The sequence below is a fragment of the Dromaius novaehollandiae genome, chromosome 4 (genome assembly GCF_036370855.1).
Source record: "Dromaius novaehollandiae isolate bDroNov1 chromosome 4, bDroNov1.hap1, whole genome shotgun sequence".
Taxonomy (NCBI): domain Eukaryota; kingdom Metazoa; phylum Chordata; class Aves; order Casuariiformes; family Dromaiidae; genus Dromaius; species Dromaius novaehollandiae.
The window spans coordinates 15864383-15886254 of record NC_088101.1 but is presented as its reverse complement, the minus strand read 5'-3'; the positions used below and the strand labels follow the sequence as shown (position 1 = coordinate 15886254).

General features: G+C 42.9%; 1 protein-coding gene across 1 annotated transcript in view; it reads right to left on the bottom strand.

Annotated features, from left to right (window-relative positions):
• Positions 1-21872, bottom strand: part of GRID2 (glutamate ionotropic receptor delta type subunit 2) — a 716389-nt gene that overhangs the window by 59164 nt on the left and 635353 nt on the right. The window contains exon 14 of the mRNA XM_064510476.1: positions 13900-14066. Within this exon, the coding sequence (XP_064366546.1) occupies positions 13900-14066 (167 nt within the window). The remainder of the gene's footprint in view (positions 1-13899; positions 14067-21872) is intronic.

Genomic DNA, 21872 nt, shown 5'->3' with positions numbered 1-21872 from the left:
AGAGTGGGTAATAAACCTCAAACCAGGAAACAATTTGGTAAACGTTCCCAAGAAATCTCCTGGGGACCCTGCTGTCAGTCAGAGCACTATGACTCAAGACAAGCACCGCTAGCGCTCCATATGAAAGCAACACAGATGGCTGAAAAGACCATCGGACAGAAATAAGGACATTTCCTGCTCAGATACAACGTTTACATTATTATTGGCCGCACAACAAGAGACTCGAAGTCCAGGGCCTGTCGAAAGGAGAAAACGAGTTTTGTTTGCAGGCAACGTACCATGTACACTGCCATATCGAGTACCAATAAATCATTGACCTCACCTGCACGCATCACAAACTGAACTTTAAGAATGCATTGCCAGGTAGGAATAAACTACACTGTTTACTCAGGTCAATACATCAATCCAGACCTGCAGCATTTCTCCTGCTGAATAGAGATACTGTGCTATTTACCGAGAGATAACCCACACCCTCACTGTTAAGATGCAGCACTGCGACAATTCCGGCTGTAAAGGATCTGCTAGGTCTGTATGAGCGATCTTAGGGCTGCAACATTTAAGCATTTTAGCAAAGAGATTATCTTGAGCGAGCCACGATGAGCGGCTAGCATTTCTACTTATTTCAATTTGGAAAAAGGTAAGAGTACATATGGAAATCCCGGTCTCACCCTGCCATGCCACGAGGGCCCCAACCCCATCGCAGAGGGTTGCAACTTGTTGGCGGTGCAAGGAGTAGCAGGCTTCTGCAACGAAACATTAATATCTGCCACAGCAGCAGTAGTAACGTGTTTGGGGGGGGGGGGGAGGATGCAACTAGAGACACCAAGGCAGCAGGTGATTTGAAATAAAGCTGGGAGGAGGACGGGGAAGGACGTGGAGACTCCCGGTGATGCTGTGCCGCACACGCTGGCACGGTGCCTGCAGCCGTTTTGCAGCCTGGGTCTGCAGATGGCCCCCTTGGTCGCGGCTGCAGCCGCACTCGCAGCGGAAGCGGAAAGGCTGCTTCTGCCTTCAGCCCTCAAAAAAAAAAAAGCCACTGGATTTCTTCCAGGAAAAAGGGCTTCAGAGCAAGTAAAGTAGTTAAGCAAGTAAAGAGCTAAGCCATGTGGACTGCATTAGGAATAAAACCAGGAAAATCTGTGAAAACGGGCAGGGAAGGGGGCTTTGCTGGGAGGAGGACCAACTTTCTTTGCTAGCCAGGCGAGGGACGTGCTGGCTTCCCTTGGGCATCCCATTCGTCTCCCTTGAGCTGTTTCCCTCCGCAAAGGGGATCAACAGCCCCAGCATTTGTATAGCATGTGGTGAGTGAATTGCTGAGTATTATTCCTGTTCACTCTGCTGCTGCCCTAAGTACACATACGAACATTTCATTTTGCGGGTGAGAATGAAATATATGCACTGCTGACAGCACAGCAATGTATTTATGTAACAGCCAGAGATACCTTTGTACTTGGACTAAACACCTGTCAGCGCGTCTTTCTAAAACCCTTTATCGAGAGGCATTATATATTTGAATGGGATCAAGACTGTTACTTAAAAAAAAAAAAAAAAAAAGTGTAGCTATTTCTAATTTAGGAGGGACATAGGGAATACCAACAACCCTTATCTCTTCTGACTTTTAAGCATTTTGCATTAGTAACACCTTTTCTTCTGTGAATTTTACAATTTTATCCAGATCCTCGGTCTCCTCCCAAGCCGCACCGCCGTACAAGCGCTCGCGAGCCTACGGCAACCCCAAAACGCCCGCTCAGCCCGAGCAGCGCAAGTGGTCTTTGCCAGCCTGGTTCGTTCTCGCTGCCAAAGACGGGCATTTGCAAACTATATAGAGGGTCTGGTCAATGCCAAGCTCATATCGGCCACCCCCAGGCACAAGAGTCTGTTATATGCTGCAGACATGCACTTATACCTGCTTATATTGGTGCAGATATATCCGTATCCATATCTAGATAGATAAAGATCTACAGACTTTGAGGCTACTTCAGTTGGTTTTTGAAAGCATGAGAACGTGACTGTCAGAGTGGACACATTTCCATACATTTGCAAAGCACTTCACAGACAGAAAGAAAAAAAGAACATAAATTCCCAGTTTCATGGGGCCTTAAATCTAAATTATGCCACAGACATATTTATAGGATTAAATTCTCCCGTCAGCTAAACCGGTATAAATCTGGAGTAATTCCATGATCTGAAGATCCATTGCTAATTAACAGAAGTCCCCTAAAACCCAAGGAAATTAGCACAACCCAACAATATTAAAAATAGACTACACACTTGTCAACTCAAGGCTCTACTCTGCGCTTCCACCAAAAATTCTCATGCGCTTCACTAGAAATACCTCGTGCAAAGCCAACAAAATTCGGTCCTGCGTTAGGAACTTCTAATACCTCCTCCCAAGACTGAAAAAACATGCTTATTTTTCTGCTACTTTTCTCTCAGATGATAAGACTTGAGGTGGGTAATTCCACAAATTCCTACTTTTTCTCCTGCTGCAGACTGAGTATTACCTTAATAGAGTTTTTCTTAAAACAGCTCATCTATCTTATGAGCTCTCTGTAGGAGTTAGATATCTTTACAGATACTGATGCTCTCTTTTGTCACGTTTAGCAAACCCACCTATGAAACTGCAGCCAGTAAAGTTATTTTGTCATTTCCTGTTTGTTTCTAGTTAAAATGTTTCTGATTTGTGGGGAGCAGCTGTATTAGTAGGTAATTAATTGGCAGCTTTCCTTCACTGCTTTGGAAATTTGCCTATTTTTGTACTATTCTGTCAGTAGAAGACAACAGTAGTGAATATGATGTGGGTTTTTTTCTTAGTTACAGTAAGTATAAAAGGATCATTACTCTTGCAAACAAGTGTGCCTCCCCAGGGTCCAATCCTGCAGTGCAGGGCATTGAGACTGAACTAGCAAAGCCCCTGCATGCATTTAAGCCTGTGCTAGAGAGAGATGTGCTTATGCGCCATGAAAAATCACTGCTAGTAGGGCTTGAAGTTAATCAGGAGCGTAAGCACCCTCTCGGGCTCAGCCAAAGTCCCTCGTTATGTTGCTGCACAACTATAACGGACTGATTATTAAAAATCCTTCTATTGAGAGTGATCATTAGAGGAACATGATAAAGCGTCTGATTAAGAGAAAGTCAAAGTAAGACATACTTTACTGACTCGCTACCAGGCAGCAGCAAAGAGCAATCTGCTATACCTTGAAAATCAACTTAAAATTAATTGGATTTTTCCTGATTAATTTTGTTATGTGGGATTTATAATTCTGCCCTCTCCACCCCCCTTTTTTTTGGCTGATCATTTAAAACTTCTGTTCATTTACTGTAATATTATTCTGTTTTATCTATTGTTTTATTGAGCAATTTCAATATTCTGGTTCTTTGACTTTTCCCTTACTCAGGAACTGCAGTCTGTAATAATAATAGCAATCAAGGCAGTTCGTTCTGACAAATGCGTGTCAGAAGAAGACTGCTGTGGCTTTGAAATATTGAAAGTGACTGATAACATAAGGTGTGAAGCAGAATAAATGCATACAAATGGAATTTTTAGCTGAGCAGTCAAAGTATGAACTAAATACAGTGTCAGAGCTCTGCACTGAAAGCTCTACATGCAAGTGGTTACAATGGCAAATTACTAAATGCACTTTGCAAAGTGTTTTATGAATAAAGTGGCAAGCACAGTTTTCCCTCGACCATATCATCCTTTTCCTGTGCTTGCACTTAGTCATAAAGCAGAGTGAAGTCATGTTTAGGTACAAAACATGGGTCCAGAAAGGCACTTGGTTTTTATAAAAGCCATCAAAGCTATGACAGCTGAGATCAAGGCCCTGCTTTATTTTGCACTAACCTAGTCTGACTGGCACTAAGCAGCATTTAAAACACCTTGTGCCAACAAGAGTCCCAAACACTTCCAGCTGATTCACATCAGCCGATGCTTCTATCTTCACTGAACCCTCCAGAAACTACAGAGCCAAGGTCTGCGTGTGTGGGGCTCGGGGCTGAGACAGGCCAAATGCTGGGGACTAAGATGCTGTGAAATATTTCAAGTGAAATTTGGAGCAGGTTAGCGTCGCCCTAGTGAAGTGCACCAGGTGCCAGTGCCCAGGTTTCAACACCTTGTGCTAGTTACCATCCCCGTGCCCGGACAAGCAGGAGCACTATATCTTGCCTTGGCTTGGGCACAGGTAAGCCCTCCAGAAGTCGGGCAGCTGGGTGCCAGCTCCAGCTGCTTACGTGTCCCGCTTTCCATGACTCAGACACCGGGGGGTTCTGGCACGCGGTGCGTCCCGGCTAGGATACGTGATAGCTGAACCACGCAGCATCGACGTTTTCCACAAAGCCATCTACGGTTTACACCACGCAAGGAATAAATCTTGACAAAAATAATAATCATTTCTCTGCATTTCTCGGTTTCCTCACCACTGTTAAGTCTTCTTGGGGACTTGGACAGACATCCTCAAAAACCTTGTGACACCTCATCCCCAGCACTTTTTTTCTTGGGGCTACCAATATCCCACACATTCAGCGAGTAAAGGTTGCCCCATGCCACGTCCGTCTTTCGACTAACCCAGCCCTCTTTAACCACTGCTCCCAGACATTTTGGTGGCCTTCTCGGGGGACCATCAGGTTCCTCCTTCCAGTTGCTGACCCACGGCTCCGGGGAGCAGTCCACCCCACAGGCCTGCCCTGACCCACACCACAAACCATCTCTGGCTAGTTCCTCTTCATAGCTCCTCGGGCTGTTTTCTCTGATTTCTTGCACCGTTGACCTCCTCCCCCCATGGAGCAGAGCAATCAGGAGGGCTTCCTTCAAGCTCCCTGGTTCACCCCCCACAACCATCCCTGACTGCCCAGCTCCTCCCTGTTCGTAGCGCCTGTCCTCGCTCCAACCCGATAACCAGCTCTCTCCTTCCTCCCTTCATCTTACAGCGAAGGAAGACACCTCTGCTGCCAAAGCCTGCTACGGCTGCTCCTTGGCTCTACACTCTGGAGATCTTCCCTGCTCTCTTTCCCTTTCCCTACCTACAAAACTGACCAAACTCATGAGACGAGGCCAGCATCTTCCTCAGTGCACCAGTGATTCAAGGATGGGTGACAAACAGCAGACAGGCAGGGAAATCACGGCATGCTGAGGCATTGCACCACGCACCCGTGCCACGCAAGTGTGCAAAACTCTTACACTGTGTACGGGTAAATTCCCTAAATTGTTATACTCTCAAATCCAGTGTTCACCAGAGCACATTTCAGTTTTGAAAACATGCTTTGTTTTCATGAAAAAGCCTTTCTTTTTTACCTGGAAAACAGGAGCATTTTTGGAATAAAAACTTCTCTGAGGACTAGCTGTATTGTCCAGCTAAAGGCTAATCACATACTTTTTAAACTGACAAAACAGGTTAGGAAAGATCTGTTCTTCTGTACTGGTTTGCTACCTTTGCTCACTTTAATTGAAAAAGGTTGACGGTGTTTTATGCAATTCAGGTTAAGAGGCCCTAAGGTAGTGCTGGCATGGGGGTAAGGCAAGCTAAGCTCTTCAGCCATCGCGGCAAGAGGCAGAAGTGGGCACATCTTACGGTTCTGTCTTCAAGACTGCTACACGATCGGATCCTTCTTACTTGCAGGAAAGGCTTTGCACGCACTTTCCACCCTGGCTTGAAAGCAAGCCTGCCATCCAGCCCAGGCAGAGAAAGCTTTTTAACCTGCTCCCCTCGAGAATGACATACACTGACAAAAGACAACGTGGCCACAAAAACTAAAAAGTACTACAGAAAAGCCTGTCTTAACCGCAAACCTAACCCCTCCGTTAGAAATTCAAAACGAGGAAAGGTCTTTGAGGGAAGCCGCTTGCCGAGACCTCTCTTAGCTTTCCTGCCATCAGATTTACTACCGAGCAGTTTTAAATTCTGCAGCCAGGCACTCGCTGACGCGGTAAAACTTTAAAACACACCAACAATTCAGCTTACAGGAAACATTTTTTTCATATAGTTGGATGAGCACACTACTTCCACGGACTATACCACACACGTGTCTCCAGGCAATATCTGCTCACTTTGCGTGCCAAGTCTGAGGTGCCTAAGGTGAAAGAGGTGGGTAACTGAGCCAGTCAGAAGTAGCTCGGGAGGTGGTAGCTACTGGCAGTTTTAACACGTTACAATTAGACTTTTTTGGGGGGTGGTTCACATGCAATGGTGGGGAACTAATATGCGTAAACAGCTTTTCTTGCTTGCTTTTCTGGAACTGTGAACAAAGGGCCCTTTTCGAAAGTGAGCGCTAGTTAGGAAAAAGCACACGGGAAGGGGAGGTGTCTTTTTTGTGGCACCTCTTTTCCAGCGTCCAGCAGTTCCGTCAGCAAAGCGTAGCGTGGATGCGGAGGTGCCTTCCCGTGACAAAACAGGCACGCAGTGCTGTGATTTTCATAGCTGTACTCTGTACGTATAGAGCCGTATACTGAATACATAGCTGTACTCTGTACGTATAGAGCTGTATACTGAATACATAGCTGTATTCTGTTCTTCATGAATATAAAAAGATCTAATGCCTTCTCCTTGTGATTTTCTTCCTCATTTTTCATTTGAGTGCTGCTACTTCAGGATACTTTAATTTACCCCATCAATTAATATTATGATATTTTAAAAGAGCCCAGTAATCTGATAGCTGCATTTATATGTTTTCATTAATTCATTTTTCATCACGCCTATGTTATAAACTTCGGACCTGCTGCAGAATCTTTTAACCCACCTCATGGATTGATATTACCATATATTAAAATGTTGCTACAGGCTGTGCTTCTGGAGGGCCTCTCTGTTTGCTTCAGCCCTTAACTGTGACTCTGCCACAGACACGAGACCCGCAAGCAGCAGGCACACGGCAGGAGCAATCAATAAAACCATTTTTTCTGCTCTTGCAGGGCAACGGGTGGGAGCCGCTGCTCCTCTGCTGGCCTACAGCTGACAACCCCTGCTAACAAGTGAGATGCAAATGGGTAATAAAACTGGGAAACACCGCTGATGACAGTGCAGAAAGCTTCAAAAACTGCAGCTCTGCATTAGGCAGCTAGTGGAGTAGGCTGCCACGGGCCAACGCCAGATCATCGGGTCCCTGGGGGAAGCTATTAGCAATATGCTAACAGAGGATGACAGAGGACAGTGCAAGCTTGACCAGAGGGGGGTGGGAAGACAGCGTGTAGTGGTGCAGCAGGTCCTTTCTGTTAGGGCTCCACGTTCAATAATGTCACTCTCTTTATCAGGAGGCTATACGTTTTCTGATAGCGGACTGGAGGTTACAGGTCTCCAGCCTGGACTCGGTCCGGGAACAGAGATGCGCAAGATACAGCCAGCCTCAGGCACCGTCAGGGTCAGGCGGCTGTTTGAGCAGGGCGCGTTTCCGGCCATGAACACCAATTACTGCTTATCTTGAGGGCATGGGCGAAAAAAAGGAAGGAAGACATGTTTCATGAATTAGGGGCTAATGCTGTTTCCAGTTTCACTCCTACAAATCTAACCTAGTTAGTAAAAATACAAGGACATAATGTGTTATTTTTGATGACCAAGAAGTATTACATAGGTATGTTACTGAAAAGGTTTCTATTTAGTGTCCTGGTTATCTGAGAAACGACCTTGTTATTATGTGCTAGATCTGAATTGATTGGGACTGGATTTTCATGTCAGATTGCTCAGAAATCTGGAATTAATCTCTCCCTCCCCCATGTAACTTTAGCTACATGAACTTGTGACCTAAAGTTCTAAAAATTAAAGAATTCTCCTTAAATTCAGGAGTTTGCTTCAAGTCCAGTAATTCTTCCAGTCTCAGGAATTTCCTAATTCTCTAGAATAATCCGAAAAAAGTTTTTTGGGGGGGAATTTTACCACCTTCTCTGCTGTAATTTTCAAAATGTTACATATACAGCCCAGAACAGTATTACAAGTCTGAGTAAATAACAAAGCCAAAGCCAATCTGAGCTCTTACTAAGGCATCTACCATTCTTTAGATGATCACTGTATTTAATCACAAAAAAATCCAACACTAGATCATTATGGCTAGTCCTCTGCAGGGTTAGGATGCCAGTCCAAAACTCTTTTCCCCATGTCTGGTAAAAGAGAAATCAGAGAATAAGAGACATGCTTTTGGGTCTCTATCAAAAAAAAAAAGAAAAAAGAAAAAAAAAAAGAGGATCTCCTCAAAGAAAGGGGCACACATTCCCAAGGACTCAGATAAAGTAATTGGGGTAGTTGGGAAGGAAGTAATTTCTTTTCACTATAGCCTTCGGATATCAGTGACCTCCAAGACATAGTATTCTCTTTTTTAGCTTTTCATTCCAAGGCGACAGGAAGAACACATCATATTTATGACTCCATTTAGGGCAGGAGCTTTCTAAAACTCAAGGTTTCACTGATGAGGCAAAAAAGCATAGGAAAAAGTATTTAAAGTGTATCCCTAAAGATTTGCTGAGGGGGCGTCTCAGACACTACAGGATGGCTCTCCTCTTTGCCTCCAAAGTCTGGGATATCTGAAAGCGCAGTGCTTGCAGCTAGGGAGGGGTCCTTAAGCTTGCACAAGAAAATCATTATACTTCTCCATTTCTTTTCCTCCCAGGACAGAAAGAAGTGACTGACATCTCTAGTTGAAAAACAATTTCTTTGCGACCTTCCGTGATTTATGCCTAACTCCAAAGGAGGCTTTGGCAGAAGCTACGGTGTAGCTGTACCTTCCCTACCACACGCCGCTGCACACCACGCTCCTCACAAAGCGAGAGCAAGAGGTGCGCAACTTCACTGCGTCTTCTGGCACACAAGCAGCCTTGAGTGTCTGGAAGGTCGTTGCCTGCTGGGGTGAGCGCTGTGAAATGCTGTCAGGAGCGAGAGACACACTACAGCCACGGAGGGCAACTCTGTCTTTGCTTTTTCTTTTTTTAATTATTATTGTCACTGTTTCCTCTCATCTGAAAGGGAAGTCATCTGAGCAGAATGCGCACGGATGCTCTTGGACCTGAGAAGTGCAAAGCAACTACGGCTTGATTTTTCAGCAGGACTGAGGCTGACAGCTCCCAATTACTTTGGTGAAAATCAAGGCCACTAGCCTCCGAGCATTGTGAAATTAGTATTTCCTCTCCTCTTGCCTTTAACAGCACCCGTGGTTGGGACTGTCGTGCAGAGCCGAAGAGCCTCTGGCAGCCGAGGAAGCGGGACGTGAAGAGGATCAGAGCGCTCTGCCGCCACCTCATCCTGACCCCCGACAGAAGCCAGCCGCGAGCGCGGAGCCCGAGCAATTGCTGCCGCACCGCAGGAAGTACAGACATCCGACAAAATCCTCTGAAAGAATCTGCAATTATATTTATACCTCCCAGGAGCGCAATGGAAGTTTTAAAGTTTAGGATTAAAAGCGTTCCTAAGAGGTGTCAAATTTTGTGTCAGCACACAGTGCCGCGTGAACCAAATGACACCTCCTCTTCAAACTCTCCTATGAAATTTGGCAGATCCTATTATTCTAGCCCCTGTCATTAACTTCAGGAAAAAAAATGGAGAGAGAGAGAGAAATTTCCGATGTGCTGCCTGGAGGCTGCTGGGGCTCCGAAGGTTAAGTATCGGTGACAAAGAAAAGGGGACAGTAATCTACCTGAGCACATTGACTGCCTATCCAAGGGCATGGCCAGGCATATTTATTGAAATCTGCAACACGTGAATGGAGTCATCAGGACGCTATGAAAGGTCCATCATTCAAACATTACCCAGAGCATTTTCTGTATTATTTGTGCTGCAGCCACACAGTATCTGTTTTCTGGATGGACTGGAAGCGCCTGTTTTCAGAGACAGAAATTTATAGACAGTGGTCACAGCAGCTGTTCAAGACCCCAGCTGGCCATTTTCACATCTGAATATAGAAAAAAGGCAATCTTATTCTGCATTCACAACACTCACTGCTCGTGTCTTTGTTTCAGTCCCAAACATTTTCTGCATGTAAAAAAGGTTGGTCTCGAAGACCAGTTTCTTTATAATGCTTGCAGTTGGCTACCCCTCTCTTTCAATAAACCATATCCACAGAAAGGCTATTTTCTGATTTTGCACTTCAAACATTACAACTTTTCTCATGTATTGTTTGCCATTTCCATAGGGCACTGAAGGCCTAAAGCTTTTTTTTTTTTTTATCCCCAAAACCTTATATTTCCCAGAGTCTTGAGAAATTGATCCTGAATATGGTTTCATTTTCTGTGCTGGGTCTGGAATGGATTAAAAAAAAATAAAATAAAATAAAAAAATAAAAAAATTTAAAAAAAAGCAAATACATGACATTTTTGTGTTATGTGCATGTTTACCAGATTCTCCACTAGTATTTCACTATATCCAAACTTGTGCTGTATAACTAGAGTTCTGATTTTAAATCACATCGGTTCAAAAAAGTGGGAGCACCCATCCCGCTCTCTGAAAGGTTTATGCATCACCGGGCCGCTGTAAAACGATGAACGCAATATAAGCCAACGCAAGCAAGCGTGCCTTAGTGTTGGCGCATCAACTCCACATTCAACTTTTTGCATTAATGGAGCCATAGCACAGACAACCTCTCTCTGCGGTTCCTGGGCAGGACGGCGGACCGCGCTAATGCAGCTTGTGTGCATGCCTCGTTGGATGGTCATGGTGCCTTTGGCTGTCACCATATTCTCAGCTTGTCCACATATCTTTCTAGCACCTTTCAAACTGCTGGTGGTATAAAGGGACAAGCTATCATGATCAGTTATGGAAGGAAATGACATTAGGGAATTTCGCTTTTGCGAGGCTCTGGATGTGTTTTGATGGAGCCTTGGTGGTACTAACTGATAGCAGGTTTAATGCCTTTCTTCATTAGCCCAGCTGATGTGTCAGCTTGACAGGATACTAGAAAGGGGAAAGGGAATTGGCTTTACGAGTGATATATTCCAGCTGCCGCAGAGACGGGAACACCTCACAAGCCAGGTGGATGTTGTCACCGTCCCCAAAGGCCTCACAGCATTTTGCATGCGCTAATCCCCTGGAGAACAGCACAGCAGACGCCCCAAACACACAATATGCCTGCAAATCCCTAAAGTCTAAACTTTGCCACTGTATTATCATGACTCTAATTCATGCCCAGTAGCCTTGGAGAGAAGGGGTGAGTGTTTACGCCTCTCTATTTCTTTTTTCTGTTTCTCTGGGAATCTCCTCACTGCCCAGAAAAGGTAATGAAAAGTCTCAACCTCACACCCGTGCTTCCTGCACTGAGACCAAAATCTCCTGTAATCTTGCCAGACCTTTCACAGCTGCACCCTAAGGATTTAACACTCTGCAGCTTATGGGTTTATATGAAATTTCACAAAGGAGAAGCCTTGTATTTTCACATAGATATATTTATTTGGGGAAAGATCAAGAAATGCCAATATATTTCAAAGTGATTCCCTGCTGCATTAAAGAATGTGAAATATTCATGTGAACATTTGCTAATCCCACCAAGCAAAGTCTATTTCCCTCTCTATTTAGCATGCAGCCTGCAGCAGCTGAGGGTTGTTCAGCCTTTTCATTAGGGAGAAAAGTAAGGATGATTTGTAAAAACCATATGGAAGTAATCATAAGAAACAGTACTGAAGGGTTTTTAGAAAATCTACCTTATATGCACGCTTTCTCTTTCATGTGTTCCTTTCTAATATGGTATTTCACAGATTCAAAATGCAAATTTGTATTTATGGGTGTAATTAAAAGGGCAATAAAATAAGCTGTCATAACATAGAAATAAAAATTAATTTAAAGGCAGCACACACATTTTCTGAATATACATGTCAGCCCCTCTAAGTTCTCCAGTAGCTAGCATCACCCTGAGCACATTCTAATTTCTCTGTTCGGCCCCTGGTCCTGATAATGTAATGAGTTATTTTCTCACCAGTACCAAGTCTCGCATCACCATCCAGACCCTCCTGTGGCTAGTGGACTCACGAACGATCCCCTTCTCCTTCCACCTGAGCTCTGATAATTACAGCAGGAAACAAAATGAAGAAGTCTGAGTGCCTATGATCCCTGATTCCACCGCTGGAAAACATCTGACCTTGGAAATTCATTTAAGTTGCCTTCTGCCATAGTTTCTCTATGTATTAAACGGAAATGACATTTACTTTCCACTGAGAAATGCTAATATTTAAACAGTGCCTCGAAGATCCTCAGATAAAAAGAGCTATTTATGTGCAAGTTTTTATGCTTCTTTCTGCTTCCGCGTACCTCCAATATATAATACTCTGAAATGCCGCAATTTTGTGACAAAATAAAATTGTACTTGGAAATGTCAGAGCTGCACAGACCAATGGTGCAGAAGCCACTAAAGGCAGCGCATCAGAAGAAGCCGTAACGTAGCCTTTCTGGGTGCTCTTACCAGCCCCAGCACCGACCATTTCCGCAATATACAACTATATAAATGATGTTGGCGACAGCTCCTAAGGGTGGTTTTGATACATTCACCTTGACTTGGAAATCAGGGAGGGAGGGAGGAGGATCAAGAGAGCTTAGCTGTGTAGGCACGTGCCCTGCCATGTCACTTGGTGGGCTCGTTATATTTAGTAACGAAGTCACAGCCCATGAAACTCCTCTTTGTCTTCAAATTTTAGAACTCAGACTTACACAAACTTACGAACTTACTTACGCTCTGAAGACGACGACTTAACACCTTGAATAGCACCTGAGATCTCTAATAGCCAGGCGCATTTCCTACGAAGATTACAGGAAGCAACTTTGCTCCTCGGTTTTGCATGTGAAACACGAACAGTGCAGAGCCAGAGATATTTCACAGAGCCTGCCTGGCCATGGTCAGGATATTAAAGTTTTCAGTGAGTAATTCCCTATAATGCTCATCTTTATATTTTATATAAATCATATATATGGTTCATTGAAATTAAACTCATCGATTCTGTGAACTTCTGAATTTTGTTACTGCTATCTCAGCACAAAATTCAGCCAAATCATTCCTAACAAATAACCGATTCGAACAATTTAGGCCTTCTCTGTGCATGCAGCACGTGTGAGCAGACAATGATTCCTCTGAACTTGCATATTGTTTTAGGTTACTCATTGACGACCTTTTCCCCATCTTACTCCATGGTTTGAAGGCAAAGGCAGTAGCCTGAATGAAGCATATTCCTATGACAATGATTCGCATTCACTATATCAACCATACAAAAGCAATTCCAGCACAGCAAGCGTAAGATTTTGCTTTACAAAATCAAACATCAAACACAAATCATCAGAAAATGGATCGAGAGAATAAGAAAGAATCAGAATAAAAAAGGATCATGAGATTAGCCCAAATCTTTTCCTAAAAACGTCAGAGCACAGAAATAACACTTTAAAAATGTTTGGTGGTTTTTTCACGTTTCACATGCCTCTTGAATTAGGAATCAATACTGCAGTGAAGCATCCAGTGCTGAGACAGCACAATAGATACCATTTATTTAGAATTTCTGATCCTGGTAAAAAACACAGTACCAGAAATACCTCTAAAGATCTCACTTTTGTAGCTCAAGGCATTGATTAGTATTGGGATAAGCATCTAAACCTTTGGGCACTAATAAGAAAAAGAAAAGGCTTCTGTAAAAGGAAGGGTTGACTCATGCCATCCCTTTAAAACAAATGCCTCAGCTCTTTCCTTATTTTCCTGCTAACGAAGTCCAGTATATCTCAGTCATGCTTTCCAAGAGAAACAAGAACAATACATACAAAAGCAACACAAAGTATTTCTAACGTGGTTTCTAGAGAAGTGAACGATCCCATATCTCTGAGGAAATGAATGCCCCTGTCAAAAATCAAGAAGCTGATAGCGAGCACAAGATGTTTTTCCTTTACAGAAAGCTAAATAAAGAAAGGTTCCAGAGCTGAGAGAGATGATCACTCAGCACGCGTTTCTCCTTCTCCGAGCCCTTACCTTTGGGAGAAGACGTCTCGGTAGGGGCTGCCGTGCTGCAGAGCAATTCCGTATCCTCTGTCTGCAACTGTGTTCCCGACCGTATAAAAAGAGCAGTCTGCGTCATTGATGGCCACGTATTCCAGCACGGCTGCGTCCCACACAAAGGCGTAGTTCCCATGCTTCACCTGCAGCGAACAGAAGAACAACTCAAGCTATTGGCGGTCATGTCCAAAAGGACGTCCATGCGCCTAGATGTGTGACAGTCCTGCTGCACTCTGTTTGTCAAGGAAAGTAAAACTTGAGTGCCTAACAGTTTTCAACACAAAAACTGCACCAGGAGTGATACCACTTGATGCTTTCGCTTAGCACCTCAGCAGAAACACAGGAAATTTAATGTGATTTGAGAACAACGTGCTGTCAGCGAAACAGCATTGTGCAGAAAACTTGTACTGGCCTTGTTCAGGGAACGGAGGGGCACATCGTGCCCCTGTCATTAATACTAAATTCAAACAAACAAACAAAAACCAGTAAGTTGTGTCTCTGAACCATTAAAACAAACATTTAGAGAGAATATATGCATGCGCATTGGGAGAAGTGCAGGATGTGTGTGGATACAAAGATGAAAGACCACAATTCAATATGGTGCACGTTTCAGCCGTGCTCTTCACTTTGGTCAAAAGATAATATAATCGTTCATGTAGACAGAGGAGACTTGTCATTAATATCCATTTCTGGCTTTTGGACTCTGCACCTGCTTGAGGGCAAGGTCACACCAACTAGATTTGTCGAGAGTGTTTCTCCAGCATGAAGGATTTGCATGCATCTTCAAAGACTTTTGTACAATAACTGCATGTTAAGTCACTCTAATTGTTTAATTAAGATAAACTCAGAACAACTCACTATGTTTCTGAGTTGTTAAAGCAACGTTTTACTATCCATTAACATTTGAAACAAGTGCAAAAATTTTTCATTTAAAAAATATGGGATGTACATAAAATTTCAGAAGTTGTTCAGAAACAAGCTTTTAAAAACAGAAATTCAGGCTATACAAACCCTTCCACATTTTAATGAATTTTCACTTTCCAATCAAAACGTTTTTCTAAAGAAAATTCTCTCCCTGCTCTACTAGATCTTTTACCACTTTCCTGCTTTGTTGATGTCTATGTTGGGCCTGAAGAATTGCACTGCTTTTCTCCTGACCCTCTGCTTGGCTTCACTCAGTGTTTTCTCTACGCCATATTAGCCAACTATGCTGTAAAACCAGGCTGAACCCATTGACTTTGTACATCTAATGGGAATAAATATGTGACAGCTTAGTGAAAAGTAAACAAAACACAAAAAGGCCATCTGGGGCCAGGCAATCCAAAGAGAATTCAAAACCAAGTCAGCATATCAAAATAAGCAATGTCAGTACATCATTTAGATTAGGCTTTGACAATGTAGATTATGTTTTTAAAGACTGTTTACATATAAAAGTTACTGAAGCAAGCCACGCCGGCTGCTTGCTCACAAGATGTAGTGCACAAGGAACTATTGCATTTGGGACACATTCTTTTTCATGCATAATCAATCTGAATTAGACACCGCAGGCCAGGAAAGGGAATACTTCCTATTTGCATTTGTAGATGGGCTAGGGGGAGGATTTGTGCAGATCTTGGAATAGAAAGGAAGCCACAGTATCTGTGGATTCAAAGTGATTGGCAAGACAAAAAAAATCCTTTCCAAAACAGACATTGATGCAGGACTGGGTCGGTTTTAATCTTCAGGCTCTGAAAATGCTCAGCAATGGTTTTCTGTCTCCCAGTGGAGGCTTAGGTCTCTCTAAATGGCCAGGGAATAAGGGAGAGAAGCGAACCCATCATTAATGAACCATACAACTTGTATGCTCATTTTATGGGCACTACAACCCACAGAGTCCTTCCTCCCTTGGGTTAGTGCCTGTGCACTTATTCTAATAATCCTAAGGGCACAACTTGGCTAAACTGAAGATAGCATGGCTGAGGTAAAAAGCCCTTCCTAGGAGCCTTTGCAAAGATAATGACATAGCCTGAAAGACCAAAGAAGCATGATGTGTCTTTCCCATAGGCAGATGGCACGTGAGGGAAACAGGGGGCAAAAGCAGAGGACCGGAGGGGCAAGAAACGTAAATCCTGAAAAGGATCGGATGGATTTGCTAAATACAGGAATTAAGTAACAATGGGATTCAAAAAGACAAGTGATTTTACATAAGGGGAATTAATCTTTGAGGTTAATGTTTTGATAACGACTTCTGTCCTAACTAACCCTTCTAACTCCTATTATATTGAAGTCACCTAAGTAAAGAGACTCATCAGCTTCTCAGCTGGTCAGGAAAAATCCTCTTGATTTGGCTGCCTTGCTGTAAAACAACCCCCAGTGAGAATATATAAAAGTGGTAAAAGCACTTACTGTCAACAATATCTGTGATGAAGGGACGTATGTAAGAGCCTTAGAGCAGACCGGGTAATTTCGCAGTTCAGGTTCCCACAAAGACATTACTGTTCACAGATAGACCAGGGTGATTCTCAGTTAAAGAGCAGGGGGCAGAAAAGAGAGATTGAAGAGCCAGGTGGGATCATCCCAACCATCTCCCTCCAACACAAGATTGCTCCATGCAATAAAGCACCTGCTGAAAAGCATTTTTGCCCTATACACTTACACATCTATTGAATGTAAATCCATGCAGCAAACCCAAGTTGCAACTGTCATGCTTGCGTCTCTTTCTTTATGGAACTGCTCCTCAGTCTAACAGTTTTTATTGCTATTCGACATATTTATTTTTACCTCTTTTTTTTTTTTTTTTTAAACTTTCTTCTGTCACTCCTCCCTATTTTCCCTCGTGCAGTTCTAAATACTCTCACTTTGGGGCTGCCACCGTTCTACTATTGATGAACTTTTCTGAAAGTTAGCCAAGCTAGAAACAGCTAATGTAGCTTTCTTTAATCTTGCCTTGCAAATCTAGCATTTCAGTCCTCCCATTAACGGTAACACTACTTTTGAACTTTCTCCAATTAGTAATTTTTTTATATGGGAAAAAGAACTGTCTTCCTAAGAGAGAATCAAAGCTGCCTGGCAGCTCAGGAGGAATCTGATTCAGGTTTTAGTGTACAATTCTTCTGAGATCCATATTATAAGCCTTCAATCTTTCTGTCCGTGGATATTTCACATAGCTGAAGACGGGTTTTAACCTGAAGATCTAAGAAAAAAAATTGCTATAGTATAGCACATCTGGAACACTGCTGATATTTAAAGATTTTCACCTAAAAATAATGCATAACTATAGTTCAAAAAGAGAGGTGATGCTCAGTGTGAAAAAGAGAAGGGAATTTCAGAACAAAATGACAATTAAAATACCTTTATCTCTCTTTCCCCCCCCTTTACTAAAAGGAACACACATTCTCCAGCAATACTGAAGACTTCTACTTTGGGCCACAAAATGAACAGCAAAAATTCCAGCTCTGCATTGTGAGAAAAAGGTAAGAAGCTTACAGTCAGTCAATTATGGGGACTAAATGAAAGAAAAATCTCCTTGTAAAAAGAAACGGTTCTTTCTAATGCATCTAATTCACTACTCATAGACCTGCATCCCCGATTCTAGGTTCCCAAGATGCTTCCTTTGCCATTTTATGTTGAGATAACAACATTTCAGGATTATGGCAAATCTGGATGCAGTTCACACACTCTCACACAGCACAGGAGCGCCAGGCAGGCATTCGTATGAAGGCAGTGTATTATCATTCAGCAGCAATCCCAGCTTTCCAGTCAGCCGGGGTACAGAGAACTAACGCTTCAAACCCTACCCTTCGCCTTGGCATCCCACCTGGCGGTAAGTAGAGGCTAAAAAAAGATTTCGGAGCATCTGATGACTGTTGACATGAAAAAAAAAAAAAGAAAAAGAAACAAAACTCAATCTGTTTTTGTCCTTAAGGGTTATTTGAACTCATGCTTTACGCTGGAAATTAAGTGAAACTAGGAGGTATGTTAGCAGGCAAAAGCGTTCAGCTTCACTTTAGAGTTTTGTGAACTGACGAACTGTGAACTTTTATACAGAAGAGGGGGCATCAGCACATAGATGATAAAACTATTTTTTTTATAAGGCTCTGTACCACCGCACATTTATGAGAATTTTATTTGCTGAAGTCTTGGCTGTAGATAATAGTTACAATTTATCCTTGGTGACTTCGCCAAAATACAGTTGGGTTATACTAGGAAAGCATTTAAAGCCATTACATTGTTGCATACGGACGTATTTATTTATGTCAACACTGATGTGGATAATATTTCTTCTTAAAGCTAACTTGAGCATGCAGAGTAGGTTGAATAATGTATTTGTGTATAACTCCAGCAGTCTAAAAATACCTTTCTAAGTCTAGAAAATTACATACTTTAGCAGAAATAATTGTAAGTAAACAACAATCAACTACTGTGATTTTCACATTTGAATACTTGGACAGTATCTTTTGTATATCTTAAATTCCTCTTTAAAACAAATATCAGAAATCCTTAGGAAGAAAAAATAAATTAAGACAAAGTGCAGGTGAAACAGAATTAGCAGTTATTCCTCCTACAGACCTCTCTTAAGTATTTTACCATACATAAAACACACACATGCACACAACTGTTGTAAAAAACAAAACAACATTTAAGGCCCAGGAAATCTTAAGTTAAAGTTCAGTTGTTTAAAACGGTGCAAATTTTTTGGAAAAAATCTGAAAATGATAAGAAAATGCTGATCAAAAGCATTTTCTGAATATCCTGTTCGTTCGCCCCAGTGAGGCAGCGGCACTGCTTTCCGTGTGCATTCCCGTACGGGCCCGACACCGCCCTTCCCCTCTCACACTGCTGCAAGCCCTTCTGTGCCCAAGCCGTCGTCAGGCGTATTTTAGCCAGGAAACACGAACAGAAGCAGACGTCTACAGAGCGGATCAGCGGCAGCTCCAGCTCCAGCCTGACAGCAATCAAGGGCACTGATTAATCACCTGCCCTGCACAGTGCTCTGCAGGTCCCTCACTACAGGTGCACCAGTATTGACCATTTCACCACACCAGCGACACAGGGGAAAAACACCATTGGACTCTGCTGGCCTTACGCCAGCCAGCATGGGGCTGAGACCTCGGCACGCACCGCTCTGATTTCTGACATGATTTTTGCACATCCCGCACGTAAACGATAGCTGCAGACGGCAGAGGACCGTACTCTGTTCCACCAAACAGCGTTGGGAAGCCTGCTATTGCAAGGAGAATGAAGAAGAGGGAAGAAAACTGAAAGAACATTTGCAAATGTATGAGTGAGAGCTAATACATATAACTGGAATATTGTGCTCCGAGATGGGAAAAGGCACGGATAAAATTTGTGGTGGAAGCTTAAACCTAAATTTTTGTGTTTGTCAGATGTTGCCAAGTAGCTTGGTGGCATTCACAAGGAAGCTTCTTTCAGCAGAAGGGAATGGAGACACATCGATCTCCATAATCCTCTTGCAAGAGGTCAAGGAAGTTGCTGTGTATTGGACTGAAGCAAAAGTCAGAGCTTCTGCCTTCAGAGAAATTCCAGTTTGCCAATTTATTTTCATTCAGGGACAAAGATTTCAAATCTTGGTTTTGTTCACAAAGGCAACGATTCTGAATAATTTCTATTTGGATCCCAATTAAATAAACTCCTTCATTTCAGTTTGTTGAACAAAACTAAGCCCACCAGTTTAGAGTTCTCAAAATTAAACCTTCTGTAGTTCTGAAGATCTTCTTCAAAGCTCAGTTTTGGAGCTTCTTGCCCCAATCTCTCTTACAGGCCTATGTTTGTGGCTGATCTACATAACTTAGAAGCAAAATCCAGTCATGCAATTGAAGTTGCATGACAGGAGTCTCAGAGAGCTGCCTGCGGTGCACCACGGGAGTTGTATTCCCATGGTGGAATCCAGAGCAGGGAAGAAAATTTTCTGTATACACGCAACTCTACTCAACGGCCAAGGCAAGCAGCTAATTAAATAAAAATATCCCCTTCCCTCTTCAGGATGCCATTTTGCAGGGTTTGTGGAGAACTGTTGATATTCAAGGATCACTCTGACAAACACTGCAACTTATCTTTGGTGCCTATTCACACAGAAAAGTACAGACATCTCTAAAAGCACTATTGAGCTAGTGCCCAAGAGTGAAGAGCAGTAAGAAATGAAACACTGCAGAGTTTAGGGGAAGAAAGAAGAGGTGTGAAAACCCAGCCTCATCTCTTCCTCTGCGTGAAGTTCATCTTTCATTACACTGTCATATCAGGCTTTAATGGCATGTCTATTTGCTCCAGATAAAACTTCATCAGGAAAAGCATTAATTCCTTACGTATAATCTGCTGCCAACTTCTGGAGACAAGCCTCACGATCGTATGCACTTTCTGCTGTACTGGGCAGACCTAGACCAATTCATCTGGAATTAGCAGAATTACCCAGGTATGACAGCGCGGTAATGAGAGGGCACTTTATGCCTTTGTTGTCGACTGTTTTTCCACTGCTCAGCTGCCTTCCCATTTTGCCATTGCAATTAAAACACGTCATGTAAGTCACAAGAAAGAAAACAACCAGAGCAAAACAGAGCAAAGGCCAGCCAAGGGTGCAACTTCTGAGCGCCGCAGGAGAACCGAGTCAGCCGTTTCGCCACGTAATCACAGCACAGCACTAAAAAGGCAGCAGGTCGTGCGGATCACTGACACGCAGCTGAACCGCACTTAATTAAAGCTAACGTTAATTTCAGAGGGAAGAGAAACAGCAGAGAAAAAGACACAAAAAAGAAAAGGAAATCCGAGCAATGCAGACCTCTGAAAGGCAAGGAAGCTATTTTTTTCAGAGGAGCTTCTCATTTATTTTATGACAATTTAGTGCTGCAGATATTAATGGAGATTATTTTAAGGGCATCACTAGTGAAGGTCACATGCAGAAGCTATAGGAAAGCATTCCTCAGAGAGCTAGATCTGTGGTAGCCAAGTGGCAGTCTCATTAATGAGACAAATTTAAACCAAATGCCACTAAAGCGACTTCCCTGTTCTAATATATTTGTATTTTTGTGGCAGCTAATCCACAACAAAAGAACATTTACACGTCAAAATGTATACTCAGATCAATCCTCTTCATTTGGCTGAGAAAGTAAAACTCTATGGATTAGGGTGTCAGGAAGAAGATAAATACAAGCTAATTTAGAGAAGCAGCCTGCCTCTTTAAATTAGATCAAGCCAGCACACCTAAGTTGAGGTTTCTTGGGGGTCCTAAATTTCATGGCTCCACCACTCTTAAGAATAGAAGCAAAGCTTATATAACTGGACTACTTGTGCAGCATTTCTTAGTCAAAGAAATACATATTGAATACCAACTGCAAGGTAGAAAACTCATCTAAAGCAAAACAAATTACTCACCAAAAGCATTCATCATCTGAAAAAGTACTGTAACCACAATAGAGTTCTTTGCAAAATAGTACCAATTTTAATGAAAAATTCTTCAGTAAAAACTCATTTGAAACTATAGAGTTTCATTTCGGAAACTTATTTTTAAAAAACTGATTTACCTTTAATTTCTTATATTACTTGTACAGGGGCTCAGACCACTTTCAGAGTGGTAGGAGGATTTAATATGTTCCACTACTCCCATGAAATAATTTATTAATGACTGTCTTCTTTTGAAACATTTTATCCCTTTTCTTTTCAAAAAGCATCTCCTGCCCAGGCTTTGATGGAACCACTTGGGCACTGCAAACGCAGCCACGGCGTCTTGGAGCTCCAAAAAGAGACGTTTCACGAGACCCCTTTTCCTCTGAAATTACATCGCCCAGCCCTGCAGACTGACCGTTTCTCCCCGTTTTGAAACAAAACCCAGCAGGAGACAGGACGCAGCGGTCGCTCACAACCGGTGCCGCACCTCACGAGCTCAGGCTGGGCACGGAGCAACAGACTCGGGTCGTCCGGGTCGGTGCCTCCACGCTGAGCCAAACCCCACAGCAAAT